General features: G+C 33.7%; 1 protein-coding gene and 2 long non-coding RNA genes across 3 annotated transcripts; all 3 read right to left on the reverse strand.

Moving 5' to 3' along the window:
• Positions 1 to 975: 975 nt before the first annotated feature.
• On the reverse strand, positions 976 to 4,847 carry LOC123903269 (2Fe-2S ferredoxin-like). Its single transcript, XM_045953222.1, has 7 exons — positions 4,546 to 4,847; positions 4,397 to 4,455; positions 3,323 to 3,438; positions 2,098 to 2,204; positions 1,714 to 1,763; positions 1,544 to 1,626; positions 976 to 1,449 (listed from the first exon to the last, which is right to left on the reverse strand). The coding sequence occupies exons 1-7, from the start codon at positions 4,607 to 4,609 to the stop codon at positions 1,335 to 1,337; spliced, it is 594 nt and encodes a 197-aa protein (XP_045809178.1). The 5' UTR covers positions 4,610 to 4,847; the 3' UTR covers positions 976 to 1,334.
• Positions 4,848 to 8,314: 3,467 nt separating this feature from the next.
• On the reverse strand, positions 8,315 to 10,505 carry LOC123903271. Its single transcript, XR_006807875.1, has 3 exons — positions 9,900 to 10,505; positions 9,712 to 9,777; positions 8,315 to 9,350 (listed from the first exon to the last, which is right to left on the reverse strand). It is a non-coding gene; the product is annotated as an uncharacterized LOC123903271 (long non-coding RNA).
• Positions 10,506 to 10,783: 278 nt separating this feature from the next.
• Positions 10,784 to 14,143, reverse strand: LOC123903270. Its single transcript, XR_006807874.1, has 5 exons — positions 13,878 to 14,143; positions 12,525 to 13,794; positions 11,605 to 11,828; positions 11,035 to 11,342; positions 10,784 to 10,909 (listed from the first exon to the last, which is right to left on the reverse strand). It is a non-coding gene; the product is annotated as an uncharacterized LOC123903270 (long non-coding RNA).
• Positions 14,144 to 14,494: the final 351 nt, after the last annotated feature.

A 14,494-nucleotide genomic window follows, 5' to 3' on the forward strand; every position in this document is an offset into this window, starting at 1 on the left:
GTCTCTTTACAACAACTTCAAGGATTTTTTAACTAGAGAGACATGATAGGATAAATTTCAGGATTAATTTATCATATCATGCAATTTCACCGAACACTAATTATCATATCTTGTCTTTTTTTTCTGCGCACCAAGCAGACCATAAGAATCTTAATTCTTGTCAGAAGGCGGTGAAGTATATCAACTCATTCTACCCACTTTGACTAAAAAACTATAATTTTTTCAATCTTGTTACTTATGACATGTTTGCTGGCCAGAATAAAAAGACGATAACTATATCATATCATGAAATCCAATTACATTATTGAAATCCAAAAAGAAAAAATAATAACTATATCATGTCACAATTCAGTGTTTTGTGAGATTTGTTTTCCTTTCTTATCCTGGATTTTGAACTCTTGTTTGTTTTTCTATCTATTTTACATCTTTAACTTTGTAAGATCAAGTCCACTGCGTAGACATTTATAAACTGCTCTACCGTAAGATATAGAGATAAACACATATGATATATTTATTTTGATGTTGGAACATATATGTATTTTGATATATGTTTGGAGTGGGGGTTTTGGAGGAAGTAACTTAGAAGTGCAAAAGAAAAATGCGGATATATCACCAAAAAAAAAATGCAGATATAGTTGAATGGTAAAATTTCTGTTTGCCAACATAGTGGGCCCTACGGGAGGCCCCCACAGCGGGCTATTAGCTCAGTTGAATGGTAAAATTTCTCTTTGCCAATAGAGTGGGCCCCTACGGGAGACCCACACAGCGGGCTATTAGCTCAGTGATAGAGCGTGCCCCTGATAATTGCGTCGTTGATGCATTTTGGCTAAAAGACCCAAAGTCGCAAAGCCAAGTTAATCTTAAAACTTATCATATTCTACCTCTAGTTAAATTTTTTATCTCTACTATAATAGTGGCTTCGTGAAACTTATTTCTTAGATCAATTTCAACTACAAATCATGTTACGTAGAATAATAAATGAAAACGATCAGTTGTTTGTTTTGAATCAAAATATTCTCGAATACAAGAACTACACGCTAGCCTTTCCTCCTTTTAGCATTTTCCTTTATTTATTTAGAGTTAGAGAGTGTTGGGACAGAACTCACTGGTACAATAAAAAAATAATACAATACAAGTAGTTTATTGGCAAGCAATTGTAGCCCATTGCATGATCTCTCTGGTCTGTCATACAGAGGAGCTCGGTGATCACGACTAAACTCAGTACCAAAAAATGACTAAGATCAATAAACGCTCATTTATCTAACTCGGTGTGTGAAGCTACAAAACTGAGATAGCTGCATTCTTTGCATTACACCAAAAAAATCCAGTGATAACTAATGTGGTTTCGGCACGTAACCATCAACAGCAAAATTGCGAGTGGCAGCAGGAAGAGCTAAACGAACTCCATCAAGTTCAGGTGTGGCGATCACTTGGCAACCGAGACGTGATCTGCATAACTTTCAAAATTAGTCTGAAGAATTTGGAAGGAATATAAATAGAATATGAAAATTAAACTCCATGTTCCATGCATAAGAAAACCCACGTTTCACAAAGCCCAAAAGCTAGATCCAACATGTCATTTTCCTCGTCGGTAGGATCTTCTAATTTATTGTAATATTCTACATCCTGCAAGTAAGATGAAAACAGCCATTCAGGAAAATAATAAAATTAATCTCAAACGGCACTTCACTCCATAAATCACCCCTGTTGTACCATGACTATAACATGGCAAGTTGAACAAGCAAGCGAGCCCTCACATGCTCCTGCAATAACATCAAGTAAGAAATTTAACATTGGTGGGAGGAAACTGGAGATGCAAACTGACATGAACCAATAGAAGCACCTAGTGTCAATAAAAAATGTGGCACGTGAAAAGGACCGAGATGTATCTATCATGAGGAAAGCAACACAAAATATGTAGCAAGAATGAAAAAAATTATGAAAATCAACAATGAAAAGATGATCCCGTTGTAGTTACATTGATGAATAATATTTGTGTGCTCTATCAAACACAAAAACCACACATCAAGAAACAAAGATGCATCCGCATCAATTTAGGGACGAAATAGTATAATGGCAAATATCAGAAGTGCATACCTTCAAGTTCAATGTCGTTTTGATGAGCAGCTTCTAGCATAGACATTCCAATAGGGACTTTTATAAGCTTTTCTTCACCATCCTTATCAACAAAAGTCACAGATATCCTGCACAAAGTTATCATGAAGAGTAAGGAGCATATAAAAAAGATGACATACTGTTTTCTAAAATGAAGATATTGTCATCTGGGAACCAGAGGGTTGGCACAAAAACAATAAAAAATGAAGATATCGTATCCTAATGCACTTAACCAAGAATGCTACTACACCATTCTATATTTAACTAGTCATTTGATCCATCACACTCACATGATGCACAACTGACATCAAATAGAATATATGGCCAACGTACAACAATAATTGCACAATCTATCCTATGCCAGGTTAAGTTCACTGGTCACAATCATGAAAAGCCAGTTCGGCATTTGATAAATATGAGGATTCTCGAAATTGGATGTGAATATGGAAAGGAAGTAATTTCAGATAAATGTGAAAGCTGGAACAACATATGCTCAAAGATTGCTAATGTTGCCATTTTGGTTTAAGTGTTGAACTCTAGCATCAACATAACTCTTGCTCAGATATCATAACCCCGTGGTTGAGTGCGTTAAATCTAGAAAATTAGGATGTGAACATACATGTAAGGGTAAAGCAGAATGCCAGACATCAATACTTGTGTGACAAAACATATTTACAAAATCTTAAATGCCTCTGAAAATGAATCACATCGAACAGTTTCATAGTTCATAACACTGTTATTAAATCTTTCGTGTTTGCAGGACCGTATTTAAAATAAGCTCTATGATCAAGAACTCATAACACTGTTATTAACTACTTATCTAAGTTAAAACTTGTCAGTAAAAGAAAAGGTCACACTTTGTAACACTGGTGATCTCTTGTCCAATAATCAAATATGCCTAGCTAAAAATAAGAAATTGCCAGTTTACAATTAGCAGGCAAAGTATATATGTAGTGTGTCAAAAGGTAACAAAAAAAGTACGATGTTGTAGATCTAAGAAATGGCTTTTATAAGTGCCACTGTGCCAGCAACCTCAAAAAAATTAATGCTGAAATGATTGATCTAGATGATCAATATTGCTTCCACATCCAAAACTGTAAGTAGTAAAATATGCACACAGCCATTACTGTGATTTTGAATGCTGACATATTTACAAAAGTATAAGATACTTCCACAGAATCTGTCATCTCAAACAAAGAAAACTTACGTTTCGTTTTGTTCACTCCCACCCTCAGCAGTGTTGTTAGATGTCGTTGTTGACAGGAAATTATGTTTTTTAAACATGGATCCCTTGTATAAATTAGTCAATGAATTCTGTTGAAACTGTAAAATCATCACAATAAACAAAAAAAAAATTACATGAGTGAAACATAGATAAACATAAATCAATATCATAATTCATAATAAGAGAGCAAATATCAAATAAAACTATTTATCAAGTAACCCAAGCACATCTCTATCTACATTTTCTAAAATTTATGGACTCCAAACACCACCACATCACCATTACTAAAAAATGACAATGATTGCAATATATCAGTTCTCTAATTTCTCCTCTCTTCTTCCCGGAAACTTCATTCTTCCATCTTAAAATTCAATACCAAAATCGATATAAAATTTCAAGTATTATGGATTACACTATTTTGTTTACTACTGTTATTGATCAGGATTCAGGAATCACAGAAAAGAGTGGTTTATTAAAATTCCACTATGACATAGTGCTGCAATATCCGCTACTTAGCAACACTTTGTACTAAATAGCATATCGCAAAACAATGGTGATTTATTCAAATTCCGCTGCTCTATTTTACAAGACTGGTTTACCAAATGTTGTTAATTTTATCTCTAGCAACCTATGATCCACGGACACTCCTCAGATTAGACGTGTCCTGGTGCCAGATACGCGTCTCAGTGTTGGACACCGACACTTGTGATAACACTCCATACCTATGAAGCACAGACACTCCTCATATTAGGTGTGTCCCGGTGCTGGATACCCGTCGGTGTTGGACACCGACACTTGTGATGCCAGATACGCGTCTCAGTGTTGGACACTGACACTTGTGATTACACTCCATACCTATGAAGCACAGACACTCCTCATATTAGGTGTGTCCCGGTGCTAGATACCCGTCGGTGTTGGACACCGACACTTGTGATTACACTGTTTCATTTTCTAAAATTATTATCGGTGTCTATGTGTCAGTGTTTGTGTCGTGTCGGGTGTGCGTGCTTCAAATTCTGAATATGGTTTAGTAGGAAATAAAAATAAAAGACTAACCAAAGGTTGGAGGTGGGCGGTTGGAGTATATCCAGCTCTACACATGGATGTATAATCCCCTGTCAAACAGAACGAATGAAAGAATGATTAAGCTCAATTATTAGCATAGGAAAAAATCATGAAAAATGGAGATAGAAAAAAGTAATTACTTGTGGAGAGGTGTTTAGCGATGGAAATTGCTACTCTAGCTAATCGTGAATTTAGGTTTAGCATAGTGGATTTAGGTGTTTCACAAACCCTAAATTTTAGTTATGAAAGTAAGGATAATTTCTTCACAACAAATAGAAAATGCGAAGTTGATAAATTAATTGCAAAAAAGCTGAAGCTGTTTGTTCACAGCTTCCTGTGACAACAAGCCGTCGCGAGGTTGAAGAAGAACCACGGTGCGGTTTTTTCTTTTATTATTATTCTTTTTCCTTCTTGTTCAAGATTGCACTGTAATGGCAAGCCCATATAAATTATCATGGGCCCAAACGGACACATATAGGGCCGTTTGTAAGATGGTTGCTATGATAACTAGTTTTGTCACCCTACCGGTTACTCGCGCGCCATGTGCGTTTTTCATTTTACCTTTCCGCTTATAAAAATGAAAATTTTTGAGGAAAACACACTCTACCAAGATTTTTATCAGTTCTCTACTTAAGTAGAGGACAGAATCATCTATTTAAGTAATAGACGTTATAAAAATATGAAATTTGAGAAAGAAAAAAAAAAAAACCCTACCATGAAAGTTTCTCTTTTTTATAACATCCGCTACTTAAGTGGCGGATGATAATTATAAAATCCTCTATTTAAGTAGCGGATGTTATTAAAATGAGATTTTTGAGAAAAAAAACACTCTCATACGTAAAATCTGCTACTTAAGTAGCGGACGAAAGTATTTTGATAATTTCGTAGAGAGCGCTTTAATAGTAGCATGAACAACTTCTGGCCTTGTACCTTTGGGTATTACTAGTAGAATTTGTCTGAAAGCTCCAATTCTACCTTTATTTACTGCCTCATTTTGTATGGCATTAAAAAACACTTTATAATTTTTTTTTTCTTAATGTTTACTTTAGGTTGTGCTACACTCAATATTTTATCTTTATACAAAAATTATGCTTAAAAGTGTGATATGTTTTTCTTAACAACTCATCAATTTAGTCTATACATTTTATCAATAACTCTTCAATTTAGTTTATAAACTATATAAATGTATTTAATATGTTTAAACATTATGTAATTATCAATTTCTTTGTTTGATTACCTATTAGGTAATTATAAATGCAATTAATATTAGCTTAACATATTAGGATTTTTAACATTAATCACAATTGAATCACATGCTCTAGTGGTTGAAAAACTTTATTGTAACCAAACTAGAACTTTCGACCCGTGCATGCACGGGTCTGATTAAAAGGTATATGAAAAATTGGAGTAATATTAACCATAAATTTTCATGCAACGAAAATTATGATATATTACGAAATACTTCCTTATAAACTACAATAGAAATTTTATTTGCATCTTCACCGTATTTGTCGATAATCAGAATCTTTAATCATTCTCTTGAAGTAACTCTTGGAGATGCAACATACAACTGACCATGTGAAAACACCGACGACGAAAGATATATCTTAACATGTTTAACAGATTGTCTTTACTCTTTATTTTAAATTTTGATTAAATATTAAAAGTTCACATTGTGATCTTAAATTGAATTATTATTTTTTTGGCATAAAAGAATAGTGACAACGAAGAAAAAAAAAATGAGACATGTTTTGTAAAAAAAATTTAAAAAAGTTTAGTAAATATTTTTTTGTAATCAGACGTGTAAAAATTATATACACATTTCGTCATATCCCAAACTTTTTTTATAATTGGTTTACGGTTAGCTTATGTTAGCAAGCTTATAATATAAGAGATAAGGGATGTTGCCGTTCAAATTTATTGAAAAACAGGATTAACATATTAGAATTCCTAACTTTTATCACGATTGAAGCACATACTCTAAAGGTTGAAAGACTTTATTGTAAGCAAATGCAGATTCGATTTTTATTGTAGACAAATTTGTATTTTTTTAAAATATAAAGCCACAATAAAAAGATAGGGAAAATGAGAGGGAAAAAAAATTAGGTTTAGGGTTGACTTATGTTAGCAAGCTTATAATATATAAGAGATATAATTAAAATCCAAATCTATAGCGTATCTTATTTAAATTAATTTGGAACTGAATATTGCAAAAATCCAATGGAAAATTAATTAATGTAAAAATTGGGCGAAAAATGAGAGGAAAGAAATTAATTGAATTCAATTTAAACAAAAAAAAAAGATTTGTATAAAAAGAAATTGAATGTGTATTACATAAAAAAATTGGAGTTGTATAAAAAAAAGGGGTTGATTTCTATTTAAACAAAACTAAGCATTGATTTCATATTTATTACACGTGGATTACCAAATTATATCAGATTGATTCATGTAGCCTAGTGGCAAATTCACCAAGTAAATCTTAAAGGTCATGTGTTCGATTCTTGTTGATGTATTTTTTAACATTTTATTTGAATTAAATTAGGGTTAAAATGAGAGAGAAATTGAGCGGGAAAAAGATTAGGTTTAGGGTTAGCGTATCAGAATAACCTTATAAGATAAGAGATTTGATGATTTGCTATAGATTTTTAATTATCGGTTTTTAATTGTTTAAACTGTGCAATGAAAATTGATGATGCTTAATTGTCGTATGAAATGTTTCCTATGAAAATTGATGGTGCTTAACACTTTGTGAACATAATTTTAATCACAACCGGTGTACCTGTCATAGTGGTTGAAGTGTTGTATTGTAATGAAGGATTGCGAGTTTGAATCCTAGTCAAGACAAAATTGTATTTTTATAATAAAAAACTACAATATAAAAGTGGAGGGAAAACAAATTAGGTTTAGGATTTGCTTAGCTTATAATATAAGAGATGATGCGGATTCTATTCCTATTGTAAACAAATTTAATTTTTAATATAAAACTGCAATAAAAATAGAGGGAAAATGAACGGGAAAATGATTAGGTTTAGGGTTAGCATATCAGAATAAGTTTAAAATATAAGAGATATTTTGCTTCAAAAAAAAACTTTATTTATATTTTTGAAGAGATGGGATTATTATATAGATAACAATAAAAATTTGTGATTAGTCTGTCAAAAAAAATTTGTGATTAGTGTCATGTGTTTGCAGCAGTTTTGGTACCCCAGTGAATTCAGTTTGTTTATAATTTGCAATGAAATGCTTGTAACACCTTGCCGATAACCTTGGATTTCAGTTCTCTTGAGTGTAGCAAAATCCACATGGTGGAATCCATATATATATATATATATATATATCCATTCGAAGTTATCAAGCAAGGACCATGCAAAGTATCCCCTAACATCTGCTCCTTTCCTGAAACAGAGATACAAATTTATCTCATAATGTTTGATTAATGTCAAAGTAAACAATTGAGTTCAAGGTGTATATGCAGTCTTGGACATAGGAAGCTGTGTAGTAGTTGATGCCAATAAAAGCAGAATATGATTGGATCCAAGATCCTGCATTATTATAGAATCAAACTTTGTGATCTGGTAGATTTTCTATGGTTAGAGAATCATGTATTCGACGCAATCACACGGTTTCAACCGTTCGATCAAGATCTGATTCACGTGTTTTGACTTTTTTTTTTTTTTTTTTGAATCTGCAAATATTATTAAAGCTTACTCTAGAACAAGGAGTACTAGTAGCAGCAAAAGAAAAGGAACATTACAAGATCTGAAACCAACAAGGCAAAGTCTGCCCCCACTACAACAAAAAGGACAAACATATAAAGGCTTACAAAAACTACACCCTAAACAAAACAAAAAAGGCAGGCAGCCTAAAAAACACAAAGGTAACACCTGCAGAAGCCAAAAAGCCTTGCTGCAGCAGCACAACACAGCAACAAAAAACAGCACCAAAAAACCACCAAAAGGAAAACTAGCGCAGTAAGCAATCTCCGGGATCCCATGTCCATTCATAATACATACATGGAGGCACTTTTAATCTCGCTAAACTCCATTTCCAGCTCATGACCTTTATCTCCTCCACAATATCATTAGGGGCAAAAGATTCGTTCGCGAAGATAGAGCCATTCCGCGCCTTCCAAAGGGACCAAATTGTAGCATGCCAAATCAACAAAAATCCTTTACGGATCTTGACATTCCTCGCCGACGCCCTCAACACCTCAAAAAGCAAAAATAACGAAGGAGGGATCACAATCACTAATCCAAGCCACCTAAAAATATCATACCACACCTTCAAAGCACTAGGACAGTGCAAAAAGAGATGAATGGATGATTCGACACTTCCCACACACCCCACACACTCCCAAGGAACATCCGCAACTAAAATTCCCCGAACCGCAAGATTACTTCTAGTTGGAATCCGATCATGAAGAAGTTGCCAAGAGAAGGCAATAACCTTAGACGGAGCCGGACTATCCCAAATATGATCAAAAATCATCGCCTTACCATCTTCCAACACCTCCCCGGACCGAAGTTCATCAACAAGGTGAAGATAGGTAGATTTTACCGAAAACACCCCTTCCGGATCCGGAACCATTTCCAACCATCATCCTCCATTAATAAATTCACCGTTGCCAAGAGATCTCTAAAACGCACTACAAGTTCCTCCTCCCAAAGGAATAAAGCCCTCCGCCATGAGAAAGTCCAATTCCAACGCTCCCCGTCAAAATGCGTGCTACGTCAATCTTCACATACGACAGTTCAAATCAGTGAATGCGTGCTACGTGAATGAGCCATGAACATTGAACACTGAGGAAATTCTACTAGTTCATGCTGAATGATTGTGCTCTTTCAGCAGCTAATTGATCTGCTGTGGAATTGCTTCACAGCTCTAACCAGAACTCACAGTGTACGACGATGCCAATTTCTCCGCCTTCCATTAAATCTCCATCCTCCTGTATTTATTACAATTTGATATTTAGAATTAGAACATCTATAATAAGTGCAATTAGTTAAACTAGATAGTGCTCCGTGAGAAACTTAAAGGAAATTAAGTTAGCATTAAGCTTGTTTATAATGATGAGCTCATGACACTTATTAAGGCTGCAACCTGTTAAACTAGATTGGATTTGGATTATGAAGAACTTAAAATTACTGTGATGATAATGATAATAAAGTTACATTATTATAATCAGATTAGTTATAATTTTCGGTCTTGTGATAATCACTTGAACAAATAATGTCCGAACATATACATAAACGCTTGCAAATGGATGTATAGATATATTTTATATAAGTGAAGTTTATGATGTGTACCTGATACCGATGGACGATGGTACTGATCAACAGAAACATCACCATTACTTCCATCCTCAGTACTACCTGCAAAATAATTATGTAACATAGGCGATTGAATTAAAGTATGGAAAAATGGGTATCTAGAAGACAGAAATATTGTTTCTTTTGTCGACGAAGGACAGAGAAGTGGCAATTGTTGTTATGACCTGGTTTGTGAGTGAAGACATCCCAGTTGCTCAATCCTTTGCCATCACTCAAGTAAGCAAGCACCTTCATACTATTAGCATTTAAATTTAATAAATGACAGAAAAGTATAGAGTATAGAAGGATAATGTACAAATTATTGATATCTTGATGAATTGATCAATACTAATGAATACAAAGGACCAATTAATAACTAACATAACTAACTTTTAACTGACTATAAAATGGAAGCCAAGGAGCCTACATCCATAGTATCATCTTATTTACATCAATATCATATTTGGTAACAATCAACCTCAACTGTTGTCATTTGTCCACCTTAAAAAAAAGAAAGCCTCAACCATCGTAAAAAATAAATATAAGAAAAGGATCAGCCTCAAATTGCAAAATTTCTGACGCATTGATTCTTTAAAATCCAATAACAAGAAAGAAATAAAAAAATCATCTATATTGAAAAGTGAATACTGAAAACAAGATTGAATTGTGTGATTAAGATTTCTATAACTATATGCAGCTTCAAAGCACACTTCAATTGTGATATCATTAGTTTGGAACTTCAGCCTTGAATCCTCATTCATTTTGCTTTGCATAGCATAGCATAGCAGCTTCTAAACTACAGATTACTTTTTAACCTGCTCAAATAATTAAAATAACATATAAATATATCAGTTGTGTCGCAAGTATATATATTGAGAAATACTATAGTTTATTGATGACAAGCATATACATTATAATGAATAAACATCAATAATATAGAATGATCTTTATACTGAATATATAAAGGAAATGGGAATGAACCTGTGAATAGAGGAAGGTGCCAAGGATTGCAATGGCAGCACCAAGGGCATTGTTTGGCTGAATTGGCGTATTGAGGATAATAATTGAAGAGACAATAACCGAGATTCTCTTCATTGTAATCCCTATGCTAAATGTTAATGGAGAAATCTGATCAAGAGACTTAAAAGAGACTTGATTGTACAAGTGGTAGAACACACTTTGTGCAGCTACCCACCTGTAAAATTTACAGTGCAGAAATAATTCATTAGTCAATCACTATAGAATAATTCTTCTAGCTATAAGCATTCTAATTCTTCTAACTACAATGCACTGAGATTTATAGATTTTATGTTTACTTACCAGATAAAATTGGGACCAATCTGAGACACTGCTGCTTTCCAGCCAGCAGCCCACATCTTTGGGCCTTCCACAGCAATAGAAATAATATGGAGAGGCAAGCATAGTAGTTCATTCGCAAGACGAGGAAGCAGAGCTGTCGTATAAGCAGTAGCTAGCTTCCCCCGACCTACTAAACAAAAATACAACAGTCACGACCTACTTTGATTCAAAACAAAAGAAACCACTAACAGACATCCCTTTCATTCCCTTCTTCGAGAATATATTCCTAAACACAAAGGTCACGTTGGATATCATAGCCCCCATAAACCCTGAAACATATATAAGATTGGTCAACAAACTACAAATTTAGAATCTTTGAAGCACATACACGGACGTTCATCAAATACGACACTGACACCAACATTGATAATAAATAATATGAGAAAATAGCACAATTAAATATAGCTATATAAGCCAGTGTCGTGTCAGTGATACTTAATTTAATCATCCTATTCTTGAACTCAATCTACTATAACAGAACTCAATCAGCATATGAAAACCATCCATGTAAATAAGTGAATATAATCTTACCAATCATATTGAAATTAAGCTCAGGGACAGCAGCAAGTGCACAACCTCCAATGATTGGTATGTGAAAGGTAAACCTGGATAGGGAATGCTTCCTCAAGCAAGAACTTTGATACCAGAACACTGAAAGCAGGTTCTCCACTTTTGATGATGTGTGTAAATGAAACTGCAACTTTGAACATACTCACAGTAGCTGCAACATGCCCAATTGTATGTGCCACCGCAACCTGCAGCAGTTAAAATACTCCATTCAGTACTAAATCAAAATTCCCTTACTTCAAAAAGAAAGAATATTAGTATAAGTTTGGTTCTGCAATGACAAAAATTAATTTTAAATTAATTAATTTGTAAAATTGATTTTATTTAAAAGTGGGTTGAATGGGAAGTGATTTATGTTTGAATATATTTATGTAAAAATAAATTGAACAATCAATTTGAGGTTAAAAATCAATTCCTGAAACAAAAGTTCTAAATTCTAGTTTTAATAGTCTCTGTGGTTACACGTTTGGAGGAGACAAAATTGATTTTAGATCCAAAATAGTGCGACACAATTGACATATTAATTGATCCCTTAAGTATGTGGTCATGAGTTTGATCCCTAGCCGGTGCGTCTTGAAGATCACCTATAGGGAGAAGCAACCCCTAAGTGGATCTTCGTACGACAAAGAATTAGTCTTTACCTTCAATCCACTTTAAACCCAATCAATTTTACAAAATCAATTCATTCAAAATCAATTTTTGTCACGGCAGAGTCAAACACGCACTTAATTCAGCATAGAAAATTAGTTGTAATCACACAAACATTCAAAACAATTTAGAATGTTAGAATAATCAATTAGAAAGTTTTGGAATCACTTTTATCATATGATGATATGAAAAACAACAAAATAAAAAAAGAAACAAAAAAGAATTTGCATGCTTACAGGAAACAAGGCCTTCATTACAAAAGTCCAAATTAACTTTAGGAGCCTCAGCAACCCTTGTAGCCCATGAGATTAACATGGTGAGAGAACCAGCAGCAAGGGACAAAGTTGAAGTAAGCCATGGATAAGGAAAAGCATTCAAAACTTTCTTGTTGTAAATATTGAACACCACATTCAAAGCCCACCAAAATACAAACCAATCTTAAACTTAGCAGCCTGTTCACTAATGTTAATCTCCAATGGCTGTGACCTGACCTATCTGCTTCTTCATAAGCATGACATTCTGTTACACTTTTTTCTGAGTTTTGTTGTTGAGAATTTGAAGTTTTCAGTGGATCATATGTAAAGAAGTTTGAGAGGAGACAAAGAAAGCTTATTTGTGTTGTTTTGAACATTGTGAAAAGTGGGTATTGTGCAAATTATAGTTTAGGCCTTGGAATAGAAGTTCAAGAAGAAAAGGTGGTAAAGGGTAATGAAGATGTGTACTTATCATGACGATGTTTAAACAACGTAGTACTCTAGGATTGGGACTGAGCAACAGAGTCAACAACTAAGCAATAACAATGAAAGAGATAATAATGCCCCAACAAGTTATAGATTTTACAGAACTATGCAGTTTAGCTACAAAGATGGAACATGCAATCATATTTTTGGTTGATATGTTTTGTTTAGTTGTTTGATAGTTTCCCCCGTTACCAATTTAGTTTTGTTTCTGGAAAACTATGGCCCTATTTGCTTTATCAAAATGTTTTCTATTTTCATTTTTTAAAATTTGTGTTAATTTTACTTACTAACAAAGAGATAATAGACCCTCGAAATCAACATGCTTATATATATCGCATGCTTATAAAACTATGTAGCATTCACATTTCTAATTGAGGGTTTATTTGGTGTTCAAGATGTGTCAATGTCCACACTGACACGAAACTTGTCACATTCAATCAATTCATTTTTGTAAATTATTATAGGGGTCGACATGTCAGTATCGTGTTTGTGCTCGTGTTTCATAGCTAAAAACATGTAAAAGTGCACCAGAAAAAATTCAAGCTTTATAGCATCAACATAAACTATACATGTGCCAGAAAGCTTTCTCTAATCTTATTTAAGTTTAAACTAATAACTATGAAACCATACCCTACTGGTAAGTGGTTACATTACATATCCACTATCATAAACATAACTAAAACAAATTCTAGATACAAAATATAAAAATCCTTCACTAAAGAATTAGCAGAATTCATATCTTCAATTATCCACTATGAAATAGTACCTACAAAATTACAAAGAGAATTTAATCACCTTATGGGAAATTGATAAAAAATAAAAAGTGAAAGAAATGTGAGAGAATTTAACTGATCCGCATCAATCACCGAGACGCTTTCTGAGATAATTCCTCATTGCTTCACTGCGTTCTTTAGCGCGAGCCTGCTGAGGAGCAACGTTGACATATGAGAGATAAGCTCCGGCGCCGAACAACGAAGCACCGACGACAAAAACGCCGCCAGTTACGGCTATTTGTCTCACCGTCGCCGGATACGACCACATTAATTATTAATATCGCTGGAACTAACTAAACACTAGCGTTTTTTTGCCTAGTTTTGTTTGAGACGAAAGTACTAATACACTAGTTAGTTTACCCGTTTTTTTGCCACTTTCCAAAATTATTTTCATGCAACACAAGATGTGAGTGTGTAAATAACAAAAATTGATCAGTAATTAGTTTGCATCCCACATTTTAGAATGTGAACCTTATAAAATATAATATTTTTGTATATTTTTCGCTTCATTCTCCTCTATTTTATAAAGTTCGCATTTTAAAATGTCTGAGTTCGCAGATTCACATTTTAGAATGCGAACTGAACTCACATTCTAGGATACGAACTTGGTTCTCTATAACTCGGATTTTCATGCCCTTTATGCTTACACTTGTAACAAAAAAAATATGGAATACTCAAATTGCAATTTTTTTT

This window comes from Trifolium pratense, linkage group LG1 (assembly GCF_020283565.1).
Source record: "Trifolium pratense cultivar HEN17-A07 linkage group LG1, ARS_RC_1.1, whole genome shotgun sequence".
Classification (NCBI taxonomy): domain Eukaryota; kingdom Viridiplantae; phylum Streptophyta; class Magnoliopsida; order Fabales; family Fabaceae; genus Trifolium; species Trifolium pratense.

Excerpts from the sequence above, each read along its gene's own strand:
- LOC123903269 (XM_045953222.1), bottom strand. The coding sequence starts at position 4,609 with ATGCTAAACCTAAATTCACGATTAGCTAGAGTAGCAATTTCCATCGCT. Across the intron at positions 4,456-4,545 it reads CGCTAAACACCTCTCCACAA|GGGATTATACATCCATGTGT; the intron begins GTAATTACTTTT and ends TCTGTTTGACAG. Across the intron at positions 1,627-1,713 it reads CTTGCCATGTTATAGTCATG|GATGTAGAATATTACAATAA; the intron begins GTACAACAGGGG and ends TCTTACTTGCAG.